Below are 26,393 nucleotides of genomic sequence, written 5' to 3'. Positions count from 1 at the left end.
TACAGAACAGCTTTGGGATGTTTTGGGACGCCGACTTCATGCCAGGCCTCACCGACCAACATCGATACCTCTCCTCAGTACAGCACTCCGTGAAGAATGGGCTTCCATTCCCGAAGAAACCTTCCTGCACCTGATTGAGCGTATGCCTGTGAGAGAGAAAGCTGCCATCAAGGCTAAGGGTGGACAACACCATATTGAATTCCAGCATTACCGAGAGAGGGCGCCAAGAAGTTGTAATTCATTTTCAGCCATGTGTCCGGATAATTTTGATCACATAATGTAGGTAGCATGAGGATATTAATTACAGTCCTGTCTCACGGGTCAAGTCTTGGCTGGCGACCCTCGTGTCAGACTGACTTTATGCGTGTATCTGTGCATGAGACTTGTCTGGGTCCACCAGTAAGCGTCTCTAGGGCGACACGTGACGGCTCTGGAACACCGAGTGGAGCCAGGAATGGTGCAGGGTCGGTCTGACAGTGGGTGTGAGCTGGCGTGACGCTGAAGGAAAGGGGGGGGGGGGGGGGCTGTGGCAGCGGGGCCAGCCCGGCCCGCACCTGCTGTGAGCGCCCCCCTGTGGTCAGGGTAGAGTGCGGGTGGACTGCACCCGGCACCTGCCCCGTGACGAACCACGGCAGGCAGTCACGCTGCAGAGTCTGGTTCCGCTGCTTCCAGTATGACAACTCTTGGTTCACGAAAATCGCTCTTAGCGTTGTGGATGCCTGCTAAATGTGTGATGATCAGTTTCCGAAAATCAGTCCACGTTGTATTATTTATCGCAGTCGTTTCAGTTAGGCTGGATATTAAATTGACACAGGCACTCGTTTACTTTTCTCACCCAGGATTTATTTGAACACGAATCACAATAAATTTGGCTTACTGTCTCATTCTAGTTAAGCTACTATGGCACATGTCTTCCAGGACTCACTCTACTGGCACATGTTTATTCTTCCACAGTTCTGTTTCAATAAATGCCTCCTTAACACATGGAAAACTAATTTTTAACATCTGATGCAGTACCCTGACGAACCTGTAGCTTAAGAAGTCACCATCTTGTCTCACAAACGCAATAACTCTAATCTGGTATAACACTATCCTTCAACACTTTGCCTTCACTTCAAGCCACATTTCACACAGACAGTTATTTATTACTTTGTTTTATTCTACCTGTTTGAGCCACCCTATGGAATCGACTCACTAATAAGCTCAACACACCCATTTACACGTTCATCCACACACTACTTCAGCCATTGCCCTAATCTTTTGATTTTGTAAAGATTTGAATGTCTCTGCCACGGTACTTAAATTACAAATCATATAGAAGTACAACTTTCACACACATCTATAAAACTTCCTTATTCCAGACAACATATGGTAATTAGCACTATATACCGGGTGACCAAAAACTCAGTATAAATTTGAAAACCTAACAAACCACGGGATAATCTAGATAGAGAGGTAAAAATTGAAACACATGCTTGGAATGACATGGGGTTTTATTAGAACAAAAAAAAGTATTGCTAGACGCGTGATAGATCTCTTGCGCACGTCGTTTGGTGATGATTGTTGTTCAGCCGCCACTATCGTCATGCTTGGCCTCCCAGGTCCCCAGACCTCAGTCGGTGCGATTACTGGCTTTGGTGTTACCTGAAGTCTCAAGTGTATCGTGATCGACCGACATCTCTTGGGATGCTGAAAGACAACATCCGACGCCAATGGCTCACCACAACTCCGGACATGCTTTTCAGTGCTGTTCACAACATTATTCCTCGACTACAGCTACTGTTGAGGAATGATGGTGGACATATTGAGCATTTCCTGTAAAGAACATCATATTTGCTTTGTCTTACTTTGTTACGCTGATTATTGGTATTCTGATCAGATGAAGCGCCATCTGTCGGACATTTTTTGAACTTTTGTATTTTTTTGGTTCTAATGAAACTCCATGTCATTCCAAGCATGTGTGTCAATTTGTACCTCTCTATCTAAATTATTCCGTGATTTATTCAGTTTTCATCTTTATACTTACTTTTTGATCACCTGGTATGTATATGTGTTGTGTGTGTTAGGGTACACAATGCGTTTCCTAACAGTTTTAGTAAGTGCCCTCAGAGCATTAGAATATGTAGACAGCGGCTGCCATTTACAAGCAAGCCCACAGTTGTAAATGAAGTAGACATTAGGAAAGAGAAGTACTGGCTGTACGATATCACATTTAATATTGTCATGCCAGGTAGACTGCTGGCCTTAAGTGCAGTCTGGTGCGAAGACAGTGAAGCTACAGCGAGGATTCTGCAAGCACAGGCTGTTCATTGTTCCTCCTGGCCAGGTTCCTCTCGGCTGCGGAGCACAGCTCCTGCCCTGCGGGGACGCTGGCCGGGCTCCACCACCCGAGTATCCTGTCCTTCAGCACGGGGAGCGTCGTCCCGTTGCAGATGAAGCAGACGAACAGCACCGGCCCTTGCGCCATCGTACCCAGGTGTACGTAATACACAAACTGCGCCACCCCCTGAGCCTGCTGGAACCCGATCCTAATTATAATGCCCAGTCCGCTTAAGATAACGGCCTTGACTGACATAAAAAGACATTGCTTCTTTGAGGCAAATTTATTGTTACCAACGATTTTGAGTCGGCGCATGAAATACCGAGTACGTAGGTACATGTATCCGACCAGTCCGAGGCAAACCAAATTGAAAGTCACCGACATCGAAGTCCCTACTAGGACCAGTATACGACTGTGGATCAGGTAGTGGCTACTGGTCTTTTCCAAAGCGACAGCTGCCACGCATACTGCACTCCACGGTATTAACGCCAACAGCACCTGACGGCAGAATAACTGGCTTAGTTCAGCAGGCAGTATGTCGTTAGGAAGCCTGAGATGACGAACACAGGCGTACATCTCGTAGCAGAATATGTTTAGCCAGATACAGCTGAGAAGTGTGAGGGCGCTATCTATCAGCACCGCTGTAGGTAAGTCAGGGAAACCTGCCATACGGTACACCACCTCAGAACACAGGATCTGGATTATGCCAGTGATCTGAAAGGACAAGAAAACCTTTCCAGGCAGGTTACGTAACTGGGGAAGGTACATGTACACTCCGGCAGTCGAAAAGCGGAAAATAATATTCATCACTATAAGTGAGATTTCTAAATACTTTAAACTGTCAATTTTGAAATCCTTGTATCTCAAGGTGGCGTTGTTTAAAGTGGCTTTGTAGGCCAGTGATTGTTCTGTTAGCATAGAATACGTCAATGGGATCTCTCTAAATAGATAAAAAAGGACCCGACAACTATTGGAAGGCTTAAAGAAGGAAAAGTCGTGACACTTCAGCAACAGAACAGCTCTGGAAACAGAGCAGATGGCATCCGCACTGTTCGATTGCAGACACGCTTGATCGTCAGGACTATCGAAATAGCAGCGAGCATCGTGCACTGACTGCATCATACTAAATGGGACGTCCTGACAAATGCCAAACGAGTTGACAGCCATCCAGGCCAGCAGGCAGAGGTTGACGTTCGCCCTCTGCGTGTAGGCCAGGTAGCTGGTGACGGGTACGTGGGGCGACCTCTGCACCATGTCGTCCCACAGCTGCGCACGGCACTGCAAGCGCCGGGTAACAGTTTCCAGTGGCAGGTCTTCCAGTGGACACGTGGGGTTGTCCAGGGCGTTCATCAACAGCTGCATGCAGTCAGTGCCCACGGAGACGGTAGTGTTGCTTCTGTCCTCCAACTGCCACTTCTCGTCTGCAAAAAAAATGACAGCAAGTAGGTGGTGCCCGTACACTGCAGGCAGCTGAATCCAAACTCTCCTCTGGGTGATAAGATTGGTCATCGTTTACTTTGTAAGTGACGTGCACTTAAGTGGCGTTTGTGAAATGAGTGGAGCCTGAGCTATATCCTGATGGATAGAAGAGCCTCACGCAAATGGAAATGCTATCTGATATTAAAATCAAAGTAAAATATGGGGTCGCCACCAACTCTAGCCACATGGCTAATGAGAAGTTCGACTGAATTGGAAAATTAATTAATTTAGTCATAACAAAAACTCATAAAATAACATTTGTTGTAAAGTCATTTATAAAGAATGGGATGTTTAGATTATATTACATTAGATTAACCATTCATTCCATAGACCCACAAATGAGGGGATCCTCCTGGGTGTGGAACATGTCAGATAAACACATTACAAAGATGAAATGAGATAAACTTGAGTTTCATTAATTTTAATGATACTCAGTCAATAAACAGTAAAATTATATATATGAATTAAAATTAAACATAATATTTACAGGTTTAATACTTACTTCTGCTTCCATTAAATCCATCATTCACACAGTAGCTAGTTACTTGGCTATTACAACCAAGTATTGTCAAAAATTAAACTAAATTATTCGTTTCAATGATCCTCAGTTAAGAACAGTCAAATTATGTACAAGATTTAAAATTAAACTTCCACCTTTTACAGACTTAAGACTAATATCTGCGTTTCATACATCCATCATTCACACAATAGAAGGTTACTTGGCTATTACAACCAAGTGTTGTCAAAAAGTAAACGATTCATTTGAATGATCCTCAGTTAAGAACAGTCAAATTATGTACAAGATTTAAAATTAAACTTCGAATATTTACAGACTTAAGACTAATATCTGCTTTTCATACATCATCATTCATACAGTAGGTAGTTACTTGGCTGTTACAACCAAGTATTGTCAAAAATTAAAGTATAATAAATTTTCATTAAAATGGTTTACTACACTTGTTGAGAAATTCATGGATGGAATACAAGGATCTGGCCACCAAAAATTCTTTGAACTTATGTTTAAATTGTGCCTTGTCTGAAACTAAACTCTTGGTGGTTGCTGGTATCTTACTGAAAATATGCATTGCTGAATACTGGACTCCTTTCTGGGCAAGAGTAAGTGATTTTAAATCTTTATGTATATTGTTTTTATTCCTAGTAGTGATGCTGTGTACTTTGCAGTTAGTTGGAAAAAGGGACATATTATTTACAACAAATTTCATTAGGGAATAAATATACTGAGAAGCTGTGGTTAGTATGCCCATTTCTTTGAATAGGTTTCGACATGATGTTCTTGGATTTACACTACACATTACTCTTACTATTCGCTTCTGTACTCTAAAAAGTTTTTCTCAGTTGATGTAATAAATAATATGATACAGGGATTGGCCACAAATATCAAATATTAAAATAAAGTAGAAAGCGTGTGAACACTGTCAATAAAAGCAGCTTGCAGCACCATTCCTGAGAGCAAGATCTATTATAAAGAATTTCTCTTAAATAAAAAGGGAGCACTAATTATGGGACCTGTTTGCATGGAAACACTATGAATGGGGTAACAAGGAAACTACGAGGTAAATGGCTTAGGTAAGGGAGACATCACATCGGTACAGTGGATAAGACTTGAAATAAAATTATTTATTTCTTAAGTCATTGATGTAAGACATCTACATAACTGCTGTTGCCTGGTAACTACATACGATTGCTTGTGATACACTATACAATTTACAACAGAATCTATTAATTTAGAATCGCAGTCATAATTAGAGGGGGACGGGAAATGTTTAATACTCGCATTCAGACCCACATTCACTCAAAGATCAGCAAGGACGGCCCCAACACCAACATGCAACGAAGCTAGGAGGTTTGTTCCGCTGTGTTCAGAAATTACTAAATAAAAGAGTAAATCTGAATATCACGGTTGCATTTAAAGTTGAACCTCGGTTTGGAAAACAGCCTCAACGAAGGCTATGCTTACATGCTTACGCACTTAACATGAAATCACAAACCACAAATACAACTGAATAATCCGGACAGGATATTCCGGGTGATCTAAAACTCAGTATAAATTTGAAAACTTAATAAACCATGGAATAATCTAGATAGAGAGGTAAAAATTGACACACATGCTTTGCATGACATGGGTTTTATTAGAACAAAAAAAAGTATTGCTAGATGCGTGAAAGATCTCATGCGCGCGTCTTATGGTGATGATCGTGTTCCCAGCTGCCACTTTCATCACGCTTGGCCTCCCAGGTCCCCAGACCTCAGTCCGTGCGATTATTGGCCTTGGGGTTACCTGAAGTCGCAAGTGTATCGTGATCTACCGACATCTCTAGGGTTGCCGAAAGACAACATCCGACACCAGTGCCTCACCATAACTCCGGACATGCTTTACAGTGCTGTTCACAACATTAACCCTCGACTACAGCTATCGTTGAGGAATGATGGTGGACATATTGAGCATTTCCTGTAAAGAACATCATCTTTGTTTTGTCTTACTCTGTTATGCTAATTATTGCTATTCTGATCAGATGAAGCGCTATCTGTCGGACATTTTTTGAACTTTTGTATTTTTTTTGGTTCTAATAAAACCACATATCATTCCAAGCATGTGTGTCAATTTGTACATCTCTATCTACATTATTCCGTGATTTATTCAGTATTCAGTTTTCAAATTTATACTGACTTTTTGATCACCTGGCAAATATTCCAAAATCAGAGCAATAAATAAACTCTAGAACAGAGACAGGGGTCACAGGAGAGTTAGCATTCCGTCTTCATTCTACAAGTGGGCCATCGGGATCATCCGACCGCCGTGTCATCCTCAGAGGAGGATGCGGATAGGAGGGGCGTGGGGTCAGCACACCGCTTTCCCGGTCGTTATGATGGTTTTTTTTGACCGGAGCCGCTACTGTTCGGTCGAGTAGCTCCTCAGTTGGCATCACGAGGCTGAGTGCACCTCGAAAAATGGCAACAGCGCATGGCGGCCCGGATGGTCACCCATCCAAGTGCCGACCACGCCCGACAGCGCTTAACTTCGGTGATCTCACGGGACCCGGTGTATCCACTGCGGCAAGAACGTAGCTCCTCAATTGGCATCACGGGGCTCAGTGCACCCCGAAAAATGGCAACAGCGCATGGCGGCTGAATGGTCACCCATCCAAGTGCCGACCACGCCCGACAGCGCTTAATTTCGGTGATCTCGGGACCCGGTGTATCCACTGCGGCAAGAACGTTGCTGCACGAGAGAGTTAGGCCCACTGTTAACTCGTGTGGCCACGTAGTTCGCGGAGACACGATTTCTACGTGCTGTGGCCAAATTTCAGCAACATTAAACCACACAAACGCGAGCAATTAACATTTTACAGAGGACAAATTTGAATAGACGAAGGCCCTACAAACTCTAATAGTAACCCACGTGGACGGTTTAAGACGGACATATAGAAATAAAACAAGGAAAATTCACAAAGAGGCAAAAATTATCAAGACTCGGAAAGATTAGAATGTATGTACACGCAGTCGCAGGCACTCAAAACATTCACAATGAACGGAGGCGCACTTCCTACGTGAGATCGCGTCAACATATGCAACACCTTTGTGCTACGTTCTTCTTACGAACCAAAGTCAGCCATTAGGAATCACAATGAAGGTCTGCAAAAGTCTTGCACTCCCTTGCTGCGACCCAGCATAACAATCTGCGTAAGACAAAGCGCGAGGCCGAAAGCTAAAAGCTGCCCCCTCGCTAAGTGACAAGGCGCCAAGCGGTCCAGTCAACTCCCCCCTCGGCTGCAGGCCCTCGGAGCACTGGCAGCAGACTGCCCGTCTCACACTGAAACTTCTCCCACGCTCTCCCGTGGCCAGGTAAACCAAGAGATGAGGCTGCCGCCACCAACCTGACACCGGTAACTTTCACACGAGGGTAGCAAACCTCTTTGCCTGCCTGAAAACTACAAGGGTGGCCATTCTGTAAGACTACCGCTGACTCCCTGCAGCAGACTAAACCACCGTACAGCAAAATGAAACACACCCACATTCATTCACTCACGCATGCCAGAGAGTTTTGGAAGAGGAGAACAAGGGATAAACATTGTATGGAATCATACTCGTGAGATGGGTTACATATAAAAAAAAATATGGAAGACCTATGGCTAGACTGAATCATAGCTCAGTCTCCTCCGGTACGAAAACACCCGAACTGTAATGTACACTACTGGCCATTAAAATTGCTACACCACGAAGATGACGTGCTACAGACGCGAAATTTAACCGACACGAAGAAGATGCTGTGATATGCTTTTCAGAGCATTCACACAATCTTGGCGCCGGTGGCGAGACCTACAACGCGCTGACATGAGGAAAGTTTCCAACTGGTTTCTCATACGCAAACAGCAGTTGACCGGCGTTGCCCGGTGAAAAGTTGTTGTGATGCCTCGTGTAAGGAGGAGAAATGTGTAACAACACGTTTCCCACTTTGATAAAGGTCGGATTGTAGCCTATCGCGATTGCGGTTTATCGTATCGCGACATTGCTGCTCGTGTTGGTCGAGATCCAATGATTGTTAGCAGAATAGGGAATCGGTGGGTTCAGGAGGGTAATACGGAACGCCGTGCTGGATCCCAACGGCCTCGTATCACTAGCAGTCGAGATGACAGGCATCTTATCCGCACGGCTGTAACGGATCGTGCAGCCACGTCTCGATCCCTGAGTGAACAGATGGGGACGTTTGCAAGACAACAACCATCTGCAGGAACAGTTCGGCGACTTTTGCAGCAGCACGGACTGTCAGCTCGGAGACCGTGGCTGCTGTCACCTTTGACGCTTCATCACAGACATCAGCGCCTTCGATGGTGTACTCGACGACGAATCTGGGTGCAAGAATGGCAAAACGTCATTTTTTCGGATGAATCCAGAGTCTGTGTACAGCATCACGATGGTCGCATCCGTGTTAGGCGACATCGCGGTGAACGCACATTGGAAGCGTGTATTCGTCATCGCCATACTGGCGTATCACCCGGCGTGATGGTATGGGGTGCCATTGGTTACACGTCTCGGTCACCTCTTGCTCGCATTGACGGCGCTTTGAACAGTGGACGTTACATTTCAGATGTTACGACCCGTGGCTCTACCCTTCATTGGATCCCTGCGAAACCCTACATTTCAGCAGGATAATGCACGACGCATGTTGCAGGTCATGTACGGGCCTTTCTGGATACAGAAAATGTTCGACTGCTGTCCTGGCCAGCACATTCTCCAGATCTCTCAACAACTGAAAACGTGGCCGAGCAACTGGCTCGTCACAACACGCCAGTCACTACTCTCGATGAACTGTGGTATCGTGTTGAAGCTGCACGGGTAGCTGTACCTATACACGCCGTCCAATCTCTGACTCAATGCTCAGGCGTATCAAGGCCGTTATTACGGCCAGAGGTGGTTGTTCTGGGTACTGATTTCTCAGGAGCTATGCACCCAAATTGCGTGAAATGCAATCACATATCAGTTCTAGTATAATATATTTGTCCAATGAATATCCGTTTATGATCTGCATTTCTTCTTAGTGTTGCAATTTTAATGGCCAGTAGCGTGGGATGCAAAGTGCACTGGAAAGCAAATAAAATGATAATGAAACGGGACTATAGGAGCGTTTCAATCTACATTATCCAGGTTCAGTTACCCAGAATTATGTAAACAGATGTCATTTTTACTATGCAAGTCTATTTCATCTACTAGGTGTCGAAGAAATCCGTGCATCGGTATTGACTTAATAAAAATGTGGAAATTCATAGTTTTATTGTTGATGGTGAGGAGGCCTCATATACTCGTAGGAGCGTAGAGGACGATGCGGGAGACTCGCACCGCCGTACTAGTCAAGGTCCTACCGGAGGTGGTTTGCCGCTGCCTTCCTCCGACCTAATGGGGATGAATGATGATGATGATGAGGGCGAAACAACAACAGCCAGACATCTCGAGGGAGGGAAAATGCCTGACCCCGCCGGGAATCGAACGCGGGACCCCGTGCGCGGGATTCGAGAACGCTACCGCAAGACCACGAGCTGCAGACAGGTTTTATTGTTATTCCTTCTTTGAAACTGGCAAAAAAGAATGTTATCAGTATTGTATTTTTGTTTCAGCACTGCAGTCTTTGAGTTCCGAACCCATGGAGCCACAGTTATACTGGAAATGAGAGATTAGTGGCGGATTTGTGGGTGCATGAGCATCCACAGATAGGAAAAGCTATGAAAGTTGTGATGAGACGATTTGCCACAGTCCATGTCGTAATGTAGCCCTGCCTGATTGAGATAAATGTCCTGTTTTTTTCCGTCTGTCTGAAAGACAAGCAGGGTATTGGAAGCAATAAAGCGTGGGGGGAAGCGTGTGCCACCGTCTCTTAATCAGATGAGCAGTCTCCAATGAAATCCATTCGCAAAAGAGGAGTTGGACTTCCAAGTATCTTGCTCAACAATGCACGACCACACGGAAAAAAAATTGACTACGAAATGATTTCGGCCGACGTTTGTAACTGAATTATCTGACAGTGATATGGAGCAACGATTTGTGACAACTTCTGCAGTGCCTCTCTCAAGAGTCTTGTTTACTGATAAACCTGCCATATATCGCAGTTTTCACGGGAGAAATATTGTTTTCTTGTCTAAGGAAAATGCCCATTATCAGCAAGAGTTGTAAAGGAGTCTACCTGCGGGCTTTCAAAAAACAAAATGAAATGATGTGGTGTGATGGGGTGTGGCCCTCAACTACGTACCCTCTGACTCAGAGGTGAAAGGACGCGCTAGGAAAAGACGCGCTAGGATGCCGCCACTGCATGGAGAAAGGGGTCTGGCCTACAGCAACGCTGAAAAGGCCAACGCCCTCGCCGACTCCTTCGAGAAGCAGTTTCAGGCGGCAGAACCCGAGGATGATGAACACGAAGAGGTGGTCCGTCGCCAACTGGCTGTCTTCCTCAATGCTGAGGAGGACCCAGAGGACGAACCCACAATATTTGCCCCCGAAGAAGTGGCAAAAGTAATCAGGTCCCTCCCCTTGAAAAAGGCGCCAGGACACGACAGTGTCACCAACCAGTTAGTTAAAAACCTCCCACCCACGGCAATCACACACCTCGCGAACGTCTTCAACGAGATTACTCGTTCCCGCGAGTTCCCAGCTTGCTGGAAACACGCTGAAGTGGTCGCGATACACAAACCAGGGAAAGACCCTCTATTCCCGCAGCACTACAGGCCGATTAGCCTCTTGCCGACACTCAGCAAGATCTATGAGCGCCTCCTGCTAAGACCTATACAGGAACACATTACCAGAGAGCAACTTCTGCCGGATTTCCAATTTGGTTTCCGGCAGAACCACTCTGCCCCACAACAGATCATGAGAGTGGTTGAAGCAGCCACAGAGGGTTTCAACCACAGAGGCTACTGCGGGATAGTGCTACTAGATGTAGCCAAAGCCTTCGACTCAGTATGGCATAGAGGGCTTCTCTACAAGTTATACACACAAGGGTTCCCCGGGAGCATAGTCAAGCAGATCAAAAGCTACCTCACGGATAGAACTTTCTCTGTCAAAGTAGAAACTGCCACCTCCACCAAAAGGCATATTCGTGCTGGGGTGCCACAGGGATCGGTCCTGGGGCCCGTTTTGTACAGTCTGTACACTGCGGACACGCCGACCGCCCCCCTGGTGCACACCGCACAGTATGCAGACGACACAGCCTTCTACACTAGAAATGCGAACAAGGACCTGGTCATTCGTAGGCTACAAAGGGTTCTAGATGACACAGAAACCTGGGCCCGACGCTGGCGCATTACCATCAACTCGGAAAAGACGCAGGCTAAGCTGATTACCCGTAGGCTCGGAAGGCGCGAACCTCCTCAACACCCCCCCCCCTCCACCTTCACCTAAATGGATCCCAACTCCCCTGGCGCAGAACCGCCAAGTACCTTGGCGTAACCTTGGGCTCTCGCCTTACGTGGAAACCCCACATAGACGAGATCCACAGGAAGGTCTGCGCCAGAATGTCCATCCTGTACCCAATCCTTAACACAACCAGCTCCCTCCCCTGCACAATAGGAGTAAACGTTTACCAGGCCCTGATCCGGCCAGTAATGGAATATGCGTGCCCTGTCTGGGGATACGCGGCGAAGGAGCACCTGGACAAACTCCAGAGGCTGCAGAACCGCGCCCTCAGGAGGGCACTGCACCTACCCATGGGATTCCCCACAGACGATCTGCACGCCGCTGCTGAAATACCACTCCTGAAAGAAAGATTCCAGGATCTGGCAAGGGCTTTCTACGAGAGCTCTTCCAGGTCTGAGAATAACCTTATCCACTCCTTAGGCCGGTATGACATGTCCCGCGATAAACACAAACGCCCCATGACGATCTTTGACGATTAAGTCAAAGATTAAATCCCAATATCCAATCCTCAATCCTGCTCCTTCCCAAGAAACACCAATATTCTCGCCAACCTCAGGCAAGTACCAGACACACACAGAACATTCATCACATATCACAGACAACCAAAAAAACTACAGCTAAAAATCACACACACAAGTACACAGGGGAGTAAAAGCCAAAAGGCTACAAACTCCCACACACACTTCCCCAAAGAGGGGAAAGTATAAGATGAAGCGAGAGAGCTCAACAATGCACGACCACACGGAAAAAAAATTGACTACGAAATGATTTCGGCCGACGTTTGTAACTGAATTATCTGACAGTGATATGGAGCAACGATTTGTGACAACTTCTGCAGTGCCTCTCTCAAGAGTCTTGTTTACTGATAAACCTGCCATATATCGCAGTTTTCACGGGAGAAATATTGTTTTCTTGTCTAAGGAAAATGCCCATTATCAGCAAGAGTTGTAAAGGAGTCTACCTGCGGGCTTTCAAAAAACAAAATGAAATGATGTGGTGTGATGGGGTGTGGCCCTCAACTACGTACCCTCTGACTCAGAGGTGAAAGGATTGTAGCAGTGTCTGTGTTTATGGGCTGCATTCTTTCATATGACTTGTCATGCCAATGGCAGCACGGCATCTCTTGCAGCAATTGTCACAAGTGTATCTGGCTGCTGAGGCAGGAGCAGTGGTAGCATTGCGAAGCTTTTTCCGCCTTAATCTGTCTAACAAGCCTTCATCATGCTTCGACATTCCAGATGATACGTCATCACGCCACTCTGGTCTCATGCTAGCCCGTGCCTCCCATCTGTTTGTGTCGATTCCAAAGCTCTCCACATCTCGTTTACAGGAGTCCTTGAACCTCAATACAGGACGTCCTACAGGTCTTTTGGCTATAGAGATCTCTCCAACCATCACCTCATGTGGTAATCTGCCAGGATCCATACGGTGGAAGTTTCCCAGCCAGCGGAGTCATCTCTGCTTCAAGATAGCTGAAATAATGTTGCAGTTAGTTTTAGATAACACTGCTTCGTTGGTCAATCGGTCCTTCCACGTTACTCCGAGGATGGATGTCAGGCACCGCATGTGGAAAGCATTAAGGCGACGTTCTTGTTTGGCATAGGTAGTCCATGTTTCCGATGCATGCTGAGTCTACACTATACAATATGAATATACGCATCAATCGAATGGTGGAAGGTTCCTATCACTCGGCAACTGCGAATTTTGAACGTAACAAAGACATTTAGAAATGAAAGATTGCAGTTAAATAAAATCTGCAGGTACTATCTTAACGACTTTAAATGATGAGTACGACAGTACAAGTACTTTTGAGGAATCGGTATATTTCTGCAAATGGTCCAGAAAATAAATAAAATACGAGCTGAATTACGGGGAAACAATCGATTCCTACTTTTCGTAATTAGTTATGAGCAAGAACATACCTCTCGAGATATTCACTTCTAAACGCAGACTACGTCTTCACTGCAGTTCACAAGTATTTCTATCTGCCGTGGCGGCGCGCCAACCGCTGAACACTCCAATTCCTTCCTCGCAACCCTTACCTCCAGCACCTCCCCTGTGCTATGCCGTTCTGTTCCTCGCACCACCGTGTCCTCTCTCGAAACGAAGCTCTTCTCCGGCTTTCCTCCAGTCTCCCCACCCACGAGCGCTCTGATTGGCTAGAGCGCTCCCGCCATATCTTCAAGCCAACGCACCCACACAAACATAATCAGACACATTCGAAATACTGGATCTACATTTAAATATGTTGAAATTCAACAAATATTCCTACGGCTGGACCATAAACACGCTCTAAGACACATTATTAAATACATAAACAAATTAAATAAACATATTTCAAAGGAAAACAACAAAGGTAGGCCATAGACTAATGTCTCAGTGCTTCCTAACACACAGTGACTATTTAATGAGTTTCTTCACGAATAGTATATATTGGATAAGTGGTAGAAGCCGACCTCGGGGAAGATCAGTTTGGATTCCGTAGAAATATGGGAACACGTGAGGCAATACTGACCCTATGACTTATTTTGGAAGCTAGATTAAGAAAAGGCAAACCTACGTTTCTAGCATTTGTAGAGTTAGAGAAAGCTTTTCACAATGTTGACTGCAATACTCTCTTTCAAATTCTGAAGGTGGCAGGTGTAAAATACAGGGAGCGAAAGGCTATTTACAATTTGTACAGAAACCAAATGGCAGTTATAAGAGTTGAGGGGCATGAAAGGGAAGCAGTGGTTGCGAAGTGAGTGAGACAGGGTTGTAGACTCTAGCTCTATTGTTAGATCTGTATATTAAGCAAGCAGTAAAAGAAACAAAAGAAAAATTCGGAATAGGTATTAAAATCCACGGAGAAGAAATAAAAAGATGCAGGTGTACTGATGACACTGTAATTCTGTCAGGGACAGCAAAAGACTTGGAAGAGCAGTTGAACGGAATGGACCGTGTCTTGAAAGGAGGATAGAAGATAAACATCAACAAAGGCAAAACGAGGATAATGGGATGTAGTCGAATTAAGTCGGGTGATGCTGAGGGAATTAGGTTAGGAAATGAGACACTTAAAGTAGTGAAGGAGTATTGCTATTTGGGGAGCAAAATAAGTGATGATGGTCGAAGTAGAGAGGATATAAAATGTAGACTAGCAAAGGCAAGAAAAGCGTTTCTGAAGAACAAAAATTTGTTAACATCGATTATAGACTTAAATGTCAGGAAGTCGTTTCTGAAAGTACTTGTATGGAGTGTAGCCATGTATGGAAGTGAAACATGGACGATAAATAGTTTGGACAAGAAGAGAATAAAAGCTTTAGAAATGTGGTGCTACAGAAGAATGCTGAAGATTAGATGGGTAGATCACATAACTAATGAGGAGGTATTGAACAGAATTGGGTAGAAGAGGAATTTGTGGCAGAACTTGACTAGAAGAAGGGATCGGTTGTTAGGACATGTTCTGAGGCATCAAGGGATCACCAGTTTAGTATTGGAGGGTAGCGTGGAGGGTAAAAATCGTAGAGGGAGGCCAAGAGATGAACACACTAAGCAGATTCAGAAGGATGTAGGCTGCAGTAGGTACTGGAAGATGAAGAAGCTTGCAGAGGATAGAGTAGCATGGAGAGCTGCATCAAACCAGTCTCAGGACTGAAGACCACAACAACAACAGCAACAACAACAACAACATAAACAAATAAACAGCTGAATAAATATAGTTATAAACAAGCTGGTACCGTTTGTTCGTCTAACTGTGGAGTACTTATGGCCTGACGCGATGGATAGTAATCGGCCACTTTGACCTCCAACAACTCGTGTACTATTCAATTTACATGCCTGTAATTTATACCAATTTAGGTTCGCACTGATTGCTTTCTAAAGACATAGCGATCGACAAAATCGGATGAAGCGTTTATATTTTGGGAATTCGTTGCTGGGTGTTACTTGTATAATTTAGAGTCAGATACTAAACTTTAAAGTAATAAAGATAGTGAAAATCTGATTACACCATCAGAATTGTCGTGAAAATAATGGTAATGTCCATGTTTCTTTTTGAGATATCATCATTCATCTGGATATTATTAATTTCTATATGAACTGCGGAATGTCTGCCATTATGGTTTCACAAAGTCCACCATCTTCGGCACTACCGGCATACAAATTTCCTTCATCGACACAGCGTCAATATGGAATTCCCAGCCAGTGTCCGGCACCACGTGGTCGGCCCGCCGAACGGCCCGTGCGACTCTGCCAACCCCGAACTCAAAATATTTTCAGGGTGCCGCAATTCGCCCGTTACCTCACACACCTCACGTTATATGAGCCAGGATCTAATCATAATGCCTCTTTGGAGCACATTCTTTTGAAGCTTACATGACTAAGAACCTTCATTTGACTGTACAACAGCAGTGTCCAGTAAGTCAGCTCGATGGCAAGGATCGTGTGTGGTTATAGTAGCTCGCAGCTAGAATCAGGTTTTGTTGTTAGGGCACGTATGTTCCTTAATGAATGGTTCAAATGGCTCTCAGCACTATGGCACTTAACATCTACGGCCACCAGTCCGCTAGAATTTAGAACTACTTAAACCGAACTAACCTAAGGACATCACACAACACCCAGTCATCACGAGGCAGAGAAAATCCATGACCCCGCCGAGAATCGAACCTGGGAACCCCGGCGTGGGAAGCGAGAACGCTACGACACGACCACGAGCTGCGGACCCTTACTGAATAATTTGGCCTCGGATTGTGTGTGCTTCTGCAACATTTGAAGCAACATTAAACTGGTTACCATGAAATCCCAACATTACCACCTCAACAACCCTTAGAAATGACTATGACAAATTTTGGATCTTGCTTTTGTGGTTGGCAGGAGAGCCAACACCGTGTTACTAGAGGAGGCCGAAAGGCACGTGATTTAGCTCACTCAGGCTGGTGTGAGGTCTGGAACAGAACATGGAAATTAGAATTTAGAAAAAACGGACGTAGCTGGTGGAATACTTAACTTTAATCCATTAATGATGAACGTCGCTCTTGACGGTACATAGTTCACAATATCAATTGTTACTGATAATGGCGCCTTGCTAGGTCGTAGCAAATGACGTAGCTGAAGGTTATGCTAAACAATTTTCTCGGCAAATGAGAACGTAAGTAGGCAGTGAACCATCGCCAGCAAAGTCGGCTGTACAGCTGGGGCGAGTGCTAGGAAGTCTCTCTAGACCTGCCGTGTGGCGGCGCTCGGTCTGCAATCACTGATAGTGGCGACACGCGGGTCCGACGTATACTAACGAACCGCGGCCGATTTAAAGGCTACCACCTAGCAAGTGTGGTGTCTGGCGGTGACACCACACTCACCACGCCAGAATCCTGGAGATACTAGAAGGTATCAAATTATATAATGGTAAGAAAGAGATTTAGGAACCAGGCTTTAAACTGTAAGACATTTCCAGGAGCAGATGCGGACAACAATCTATTGGTTATGAAATGTAGATTAAAACTGAAGAATCTGCAAAAAGTTGGGAATTTAAGGAGATGGGATCTGGATAAACTGAAAGAACCAGAGATTGTACCGAGTTTCAGGGAGAGCATAAGAGAACAATTGACAGGAATGGGGGAAGAAATACAGTACAAGAAGAATGGGTAGCTCTGAGGGATGAAGTAGTGAAGGCAGCAGAGGATCAAGTAAGTAAAAAGACGAGGGCTAGTAGAAATCCTTGGGCAACAGAAGAGATACTAAATTTAATTGATGAAAGGAGAAAATATAAAAATGCAGTAAATGAAGCAGGCAAAAAGGAATACAAACGTCTCAAAAATGAGATCGACAGGAAGTGCAAAATGGCTAAACAGGGATGGCTAGAGGACAAATGTAAGGATGTAGAGGCTTATCTCACTAGGGGCAAGATATATACTGCCTACAGGAAAATTAAAGAGACCTTTGGAGATAAGGGAACCAGTTGTATGAACATCAAGAGCTCAGATGGAAACCCAGTTCTAAGCAAAGAAGAGAAAGCACAAAGGTGCAAGGAGTAAATTGAGGGTCTATACAAGGGCGATGTACTTGAGGACAGTATTGTGGAAATGGAAGGAGATGTAGATGAGGATGAAATGGGAGATACAATACTGCGTGAAGAGTTTGACAGAGCACTGAAAGACCTGACTCCAAACAAGGCCCCAGAAGTAGGCAACATTCCATTAGAACTATGACGGGCTTGGTAGAGCCAACCCTGACAAAACTCTACCATCTGCTGAGCAAGGTGTATGAGAGACGGTTAAAGAAGAAAATAAAATCCAATCCAAAAGAAAGCAACTGTTCACAGATGTGAAAATGACCGAACTATCACTTTAATAAGTCACAGCTGCAAAATACTAACACGAATTCTTTACAGACGAATGGAAAAACTTGTAAAAGCCGACCTCAGGGAAGATCAGTTTGGCTTCCATAGAAATTTTGGAACAGCTAAGGCAATAGTGACCCTACGACTTATCTTAGAAAATAGATTAAGGAAAGGCACACTTACGTTTCTGGCATTTGTAGACCTAGAGAAAGGTTTTCACAATGTTGAGTGGAATACTGTCTTTCAAATTCTAAAGGTGGCAGCTGTAAAATACAGGGAGCGAAAGGCTATTTATAATTTGTACACAAACCAGATGGCAGTCATAAAAGTCGAGGGGCATGAAAGGGAAGCAGTGGTTGGGAAGCGAGTAAGACAGGGTTGTAGCCTTTCCCCAATGTTATTGAATCTGTATTGAGCAAGCAGTAAAGCAAACAAAAGAAAAATTCGGAGTAGGTATTAAAATCCATGGAGAAGAAATAAAAACTTTGAGGTTCACCGATGACATTGTAATCGTGTCAGAGGCAGCAAAGGAGTTGGGAGAGCAATTGAACGGAATGGACAGTGTCTTGAAAGGAGGGTGTAAAGTGAACATCAACAAAAGGAAAACGAGGGTAATGGAATGTAGTCGAATTAAGTCGGGTGATGCTGAGGGAATTAGGTTTGGAAATGAGACACTTAAAGTAGTAAATGAGTTTTGCTATTTGGGGAGCAAAATAATTGATGATGGTCGAAGTAGAGAGGATATAAAATGTAGACTGGCGATGGAAAGGAAAACGTTTCTGAAGAAGAGAAATTTGTTGACACTGTGTATAGATTTAAGTGTCAGGAAGTCGTTTCTCAAAGTATTTGTATGGAGTGAAGCCATATATGGAAGTGAAACGTGGACGCTAAATAGTTTAGACAAGAAGAGAATAGAAGCTTTCGAAATGTGGTGCTACAGAAGAATGCTGAAGATTAGAAGAGTACATGACATAACTAATGAGGAGGTATTGAATAGAATTGGGAAGATGAAGAGTTTGTGGCACAGCTTGACTAGTAGAAGGGATCGGTCGGTAGGACATGTTCTGAGGCATCAGGGGATCACGAAGTTAGTATTGGAGGGCAGCGTGGAGGGTAAAAATCGCAGAGGGAGACCAAGAGATGAGTACACTAAGCGGATTGAGAAGGATGTAGGTTGCAGTAGATACTGGGAGATGAAGAAGCAGAGGATATATTAGCATGGAGAGGTGCATCAAACCAGTCTGAGGACTGAAGACGACAACAACCACAACCGCGCTAGTAACTCAATATGAAGATAAATTAAGTCCCATGTGGCTCAACGTTAAAAGACCAATGGAAAATTGACGCAAGTGTACAGGAAGCCTTTCTAAGCAGAATTGCAAAGCCGATAAGCAAAAATGCTAGGGGGACATGGAGGCACATAGCTCTTTGTGTATCCGCTGGACACTTACTTTTCATATCTAAGTACCTCAACAGGGAACATACTCTTTTGACATAACTCTATGGGGACATCCGGGCATGCTGTACATTGAAAGAGGATGCAGGCTGAATTCGCGTCTTCCTGATATTTCACTTTTGTCCCCTAACCTAGTGACCCCAATGACGCAGATTTAAGACAAGTGACGGAGCAGTTTTATCACCAGTTTGTTTCGTTAGTGCGAGAATGTCGAGGAAAAGCACAACAAACAACAGTAGCTGAAGATTTAGGAAATACCTTTAGCACAATGAACGGTTTACTCTTAATATTCTGTTAGAATAAACTCAAAAACACGCACAGAAATTTAAAAGTACTACATCACCTGACCAGCGCCTTTTGTGACGATAATAATGCAGCAATAAATGCAATTGCGGCACATGCGGCTCAGTAGCTCAGTGGATGAATGTGGGACTAGAACTCCAGAGATGTGGGATTCACGGATTGCTCCCCAGACTCCTTCTGTCACTTATCACTTCTTTCACCTCTGACACTGATTTATCGCAGTGGAAAATGTCGGGACTGCAGAAGGGTTCACAGGCCCAATAATTAACTGCGCCCCACAATAATTAACTGGGTAATGTAGTTCAGAAGTAGGAAGATGGCCAGCGAGCACAGCCCGCAGTAGGGCCGTGGCTGGCGAGGCACTGCAGTGACCAAACCAGGCTTCAGCTTGAGGACAGCCTCACCTTCTGCCTTCTGAGACGTCCTGACAGTCGCTTTTCTCGAGCACCACTCACTTTCAGAGCATAAATCAAAGAAGAATGATTCTGAAACGCTATACATCACCCAATGTACATAGTTCATTGGCGTGTTGAGCGCAAGTGTAGACGCAGTACGACGAATAAGTTCCAAAAGATTCCTGTCGTAGACACTTCATTTTCTTTGTTATTCATTTCACTCCCACCACATGATGGGGTGGTGGGCAAGCTGCAGACACGTTGCTGCTCTTCAGCCTATCGTGGTTAAAATGCCTGTAGAGGTTTGTATTGTTTGAATGAATAATATGATAGGTTTCAAAAAAATAAAAGGCATCGTCTCTAAACGAACACACAGTTGTTGAAGTTGATGATGGTGCTATGGTGAAGATAAAGCTAGTGCTTCTGGCAAGTCATTGGGAGTCAGTTCCCAATAAATGCTATGAGAGTAATACAGTATGATGCAGGGGGAGGCCAGAAAGGGTGGGAAATATGATAAGTTGATGTGGGAAGAGGGAGGTGTGAGGGAGTGATTATGATGGTCAGGAGGCTGGAAGCGGGAACCTTTACATATTGAAGAAAATGGTTCAAATGGCTCTGAGCACTATGGGACTTAACTTCTGAGGTCATCAGTCCTCTAGAACTTAGAATTACTTAAACCTAACTAACGTGAGGACATCACACACATCCATGCCCGAGACAGGATTCGAACCTGCGACCGTAGCGGTCGCGCGGTTCCGGACTGTAGCTCGTAGAACCACTCGGCCTACATTGAAGAGATATAGACGCTAGGATTGTAACTGGTTGGATGAGTAAGTGTCAACATACTATTCTGGAACAGAAAGAAACAGCCAGCTGAAGTTTCGCTGGAACAGGATACGGAAGAGGCGCAGATGGAGGGTGGGTATGACATGTTGGTAGAGGCGCAGAAGGTATGCATGGGATAGGGGAGAAAAAACTGCTCTTGATCCCCAAGTTTATGGAACGTATACATTTTGTGACAAAGTTAGAGGAACTTCAGAAGAGAGGGCAATCTAATTAGATGGTAGAGGTTCGGTGTCGGAGGGGAGAGACGATACAGAGTGCATCGTGTTCTAAGACTGTAAAGAATGGTAAAATTTTGAGAGTGCAGAGATCCAGGCTATATTGGTGGAAGCAAGACATAAGCAGGATTTTGGAAAGACGAAGGAAGAAACAAGATTAGGGGCTAATGTCCTGTTGATGACAGAGCATAAGCTAGAATTGGGAAATATGGGGAAGCAAGACAGCTGCATCCATCCAAAGGAACCATCGTATCATTCAGCTTAAGCTGTTTAGGGACATCACAGAGAAACGAAATTTTCATCGAAAATCGAGTTTGGAACCAGCAGCTTACCACAGCACCGCCTCATTCAGCGGGTTTTTCCAAGTAAAGAGGATGGTTGAATGATGGAATACCCACATATGTCAAGTTTGCTGCTTTCTTAATTTGAGTCTGTTGTACGCTGGGAGTGTGTGGTTAGTTCAAGATACGAGAAAGAAATTGAGAGTCCTCTGCGCATGTAAGCAGGGAGAAACGCTTATCTTCCTCCACGCAACTGGGTATTGTCGCAGCCTATGTCGCGCCTCGAAACTACAGGAGGAGTGGCTTTCTGTTCCTTTCTCATTGGCGCCTGGCAATGCTGCTTAGGCGTACAACACCTCTGTGGTGGTCGACTGACGATTTGCCACTGGCGATCATCGTCGGCACCACATGCGTTACACTCAACAGTGTCACAAGCCCGCATGCCATGACACACTGAGGACAGGAAATTTAATGAAGGACAAAGGCCTGATGATGAGAAACTTTAAGCTCCGATCCCCCCTCCCATTAATGGGGAAATACACACATAAAAAAAAAGTTTTCCATCACCCCAGTTCCCAGAACTCTGAAGACAGACGTTGACTGTGGATATTGTATCACAGACACATACCCTTTGACTGTTCCGAGATGTCACTAAACCCTCCCAAAGATGTAAAAAACCATGCATGAGCAGCGCCTACCAGACGGAGGGAGTCCGAAGACGATCAGTTGCAGTCATTCCACCAGGAAAGAGGTGCACGGCTCGTGTTGTCTGTAGTTCACCCGTGTGTAGACGGTGAATAGCGCGGTTCGATCGCATCAGCATTGATACTTTGTGCCAGGAAGGGCTCTCAGCAAGGGAAGTGTCCAGGCGTCTCGGAGTGAACCAAAGCGATATTGTTGGGACATGGAGGAAATACAGGGACATAGGAACTGTCGACGACACGCCTCGCTCAGGCTGCCCGAGGGCTACTACTGCAGCGGATGACCTCTACCTACGGATTATATCTCGGAGGAGCCCTGAGAGCAACGCCACCGTGTTGAATAATGCTTTTCGTGCAGCCAGAGGACGTCGTGTTACGACTCGAACTGTGCAGAATAGGTTGCACGATGCGCAACTTCACTCCTGACGTTCATGGCGAGGTCCATCTTTACAACCACGACACCGTGCAGCGCAGTACAGATGGACCCAACAACATGATGAATGGATCGCTCAGGATTGGCAGCACGTTCTCTTCACCGATGAGTGTCGCATATGCCTTCAACCAGACAATCGTCGGAGATGTGTTTGGAGGCAACCCAGTCAGGCTGAACGCCTTAAACACAGTCCAGCGAGTGCAGCAAGATGGAGGTTCCCTGATGTATTGGGGTGGCATTATGTGGGGCCTATGTACGCCGCTGGTGGTCATGGAAGGCGCCGCAATGGCTGTACGATATGTGATGCCATCCTCTGACCGATAATGCAACCATATTGGCAGCGTATTGGCGAGGCAATCCTCTTCATGAACGACACTTCGCGTACCCATCGTGGACATCTTGCGAATGACTTCCTTCAGGCTAACAACATCGCTCGACTATAGAGGCCAGCATGTTCTCCAGACATGAACCCTATCTAACAAGCCTAGGATAGATTTAAAAGGGGTGTTTATGGAGGACGTGACCCACCAACCAATCTGAGGGAATCGCCGTTGAGGAGTGGGATAATCTGGACCAACAGTACCTTGATGAACTTGTGGTTGCTACTGGGTATTAGAGGTACCGGTGTGTACAGCAATCTGGACCACCACCTCTGAGGGTCTCGTTGTATGGTGGTACAATATGCAATGTCTAGTTTTCATGAGCAATAAAAAGGGCGGATATGATGTTTATCTTGATCTCTATTCCAGTTTTCTGTACAGGCTCAGGAACTCTCGGAACCGAGGTGATGCAAAACTTTTTTTGATGTGTGTATTCCCCCTTATAGGAAAAACAGAGAGTAAAGTGACAGTCGGGGCCAGATTACTTAAGTACCGGAGAAGAACGTTTCTGAATTTGATTTTCGATACGACCATCGTGTGATAACAAATTTTTTTCCGAATAGTGAAAGCCATTAGAAACCGCTGAAAATGTGAAAGGCATCTAATTTTCAAAGAGGCGCCCTGATGCAGAAAATGTCATTCCTTGCGCCTCTTGCCACCTAGGCAGGACGGAAAACCTCTGAGGAATGAAGGCATGATCAGCTTTCTGTGTACCAGCAGGTAGATGGTGGCCGCTGTCATTGGCAGCAGTTGAAATTAGTCCTAATTCTTGACGTCGTAGGGTTTCTTGGGCCGGTCACTCGTACGTGATAAAATGTTTCCGAATTTGGCTCAAGGACTTGCCGCCTTGTCTCGTTACGATTCTGCTGGACAGTGATGCGTAAAGCAGCCGGAAGTAAAGAGCCACGGTTCAAAAGCGGCGACGGCAACCTGCTGGACGTCGCAATCCAACATTGCCACGTGCTCAGAAGAGATTCGCAACCGTTCCTCCCCCTCTTTTGTTATCTCGACCGAACTGCCACGATCTCTCCGATCTCTCTGGATTATCACGACAGCTTTCCCCTGAAGATATTTTCAATGTCGGGCTTGGCTGCCAGATAAACTGCTGTGAGCTTTCGTCGCTACTCACTCTGTAATATCTTGTCGCTACTCGCTAGTATTCCAAGGGATTGAAACATTAACTTCAGCTCACACATTTATCCTCCGCGTCCATTACAGTTATACACACGCTGCAGAGAGCTGCACAGTCTAGCAACAGATGGGGTAAGCGTGCCTCATTCCCCAACACGTCTTTTTGTTTAGTAACTTGCTAACAATGAGTATTTCCGTTTAGGCGCCATTGTTGTGTTCATGAGTGTCAGCAGTAAACTATTGGCGACAGACGAAATTTTGTAAAGGCCGGTCTTTGCAGTATTAGAGTCCTGGTTCTAATATAAGAATATTCTTATGATAACTTACTTCTTTATCTGTTGTAACACTTGCCGATCATGTTTCTTAATTAGTCACTACCAATCCGTTGCATGAAGCGGTCAGAGCGATACTGGCAGGCATCATTAATTTTCCCGTGGACAGAGCACAAGCTCGGTGTCACCCCCCCCCCCCCCCATTCCCCACACACCCATCCTTTCATTGAAATGGAATTGCTCCATACCGAGCAATAACCTATCAGTCAGTTACAAAGAGCGAAATGAACAATTACAACTTCTTTCAAATCTGGTGCACGGCAGGCAGATGGAACGATCGAGTAAGAGATAAAGTCTAGCAACAAGAAGAAAACAATAAATTTTTAAAAGAAATAGTCATTCGAACAAACAGAATTATTTATCAGACAGGTACCACTGCTGAAAGTACAGAGTTTCCTCAGTCCTACCACAGTCCGTAGTATAAACTATTTGTTAGAATAATGTTAACAGTTTATCCTGTGCAATTAATTGTTCAGTTACAAATCGAAATACACTATGTGACCAAAGTATCCGGACACCGGGCTGAAAATGACTTAAAAGTGGCGCCCTCCATCGGAAATGCTGGAAATCACTGCGGTGTTGGCCCTCCCTTTAGCCTTAATGACAGCTTCCGCTCACGCAGGCATACGTTCAGTCAGGTGCTGGAAGGTTTCTTGGGGAATGGCAGCCCATTCTTCGCGGAGTGCTGCACTGAGGAGAGGTATCGATGTCGGTCGGTGAGGCCCGGCACGAAGTCGGCGTTCCAAAACATCACAGAGGTGTTCTGTAGGATTCAGGTCAGGACTCTGTGCGGGCCAGTCCATCACAGGGATGTTACTGTCATGTAACCACTCCACCACAGGCCGTGCATTATCAACAGGTGTTCGATCGTATTAAAAGATGCAGTCGCCATCCCCGAATTGCTCTTCAAGTGGGAAGCAAGAAGGTGCTTAAAACATCAATGTAGGCGTGTGCAGTGACAGTGCCACTCAAAACAACAAGGGGTGCAAGCCCCCTCGATGAAAAACACGACCACACCATAACACCACCGCCTCCAAATTGTACTGTTGGCACTACACACTCTGTCTCTGGAAGTTCACAGGCCTCTCACCATACCCACACCCTGCCATCATATCGCCACATTGTGTACCGTGATTCGTCACTCCACACATTGTTTTTCCACTGCTCAGTCTTCAAATGGTTAAGTTCCTTACACCAAGCGAGGCGACGTTTGACATTTACTGGCGTGATGTGTGTCTTGTGAGCAGCCGCTCGACCATGAAATCCAAGTTTTCTCACCTCCCGGCTAACTGTCATAGTACTTGCAGTGGACCCTGATGCAGTTTGGAATTCCTGTGTGATGGTCTGGATAGATGTCTGTCTACTACACATTACGACCCTCTTCAACTGTCGGCGGTCTCTGTCAGTCAACAGACGAGGTCGGCCTGTACGCTTTTGTGCTGTACGTTTTCCTTCACGTTTCCACTTGACTATCACATCGGAAACAGTGGACCTACGGATGTTTGGGAGTTTGAAAATCTCTCATACAGAAGTATGTCACAAGTGACACCCAATTACTTGACGATGTTCGATGTCTGTAAGTTCCACAGAGTGCCCCCTTCTGGTCTCTCACGAAATCTAATGGCTACGGAGGTCGCTTATATGGAGTACCTGGCAGTAGGTGGCAGCAAAATGCACCTAATACGAAAAACGTATCTTTTTGGGGGTGTCCGGATACTTTCGACTACATAGTGTATACCTACAGATGGCGAATGATGTGAGTACACGATGGTTATTGTGTGTGTCTAACGCTACTGCAGTTATTCAGAGGCAGACCGCAAAAGAAAATGTCCAAAGGACGCAGACGTTCAGTTTATGGGCATCATTCTGACTTTGTAGGAGACTGAAT

At 45.3% G+C, this 26,393-nt stretch overlaps 1 protein-coding gene across 1 annotated transcript in view; it reads right to left on the bottom strand.

The window, feature by feature from the left end:
• Window positions 1-835: 835 nt before the first annotated feature.
• Window positions 836-26,393, bottom strand: part of LOC126295053 (uncharacterized) — a 90,666-nt gene continuing 65,108 nt past the window's right edge. The window contains exon 6 of the mRNA XM_049987301.1: window positions 836-3,741. Within this exon, the coding sequence (XP_049843258.1) occupies window positions 2,276-3,741 (1,466 nt within the window). The 3' untranslated portion in view covers window positions 836-2,275. The remainder of the gene's footprint in view (window positions 3,742-26,393) is intronic.

Source organism: Schistocerca gregaria, chromosome 11 (assembly GCF_023897955.1).
Source record: "Schistocerca gregaria isolate iqSchGreg1 chromosome 11, iqSchGreg1.2, whole genome shotgun sequence".
Classification (NCBI taxonomy): domain Eukaryota; kingdom Metazoa; phylum Arthropoda; class Insecta; order Orthoptera; family Acrididae; genus Schistocerca; species Schistocerca gregaria.
The sequence above is the reverse complement of the archived record's forward strand: the minus strand, read 5'-3'. Positions and strand labels throughout refer to the sequence as shown.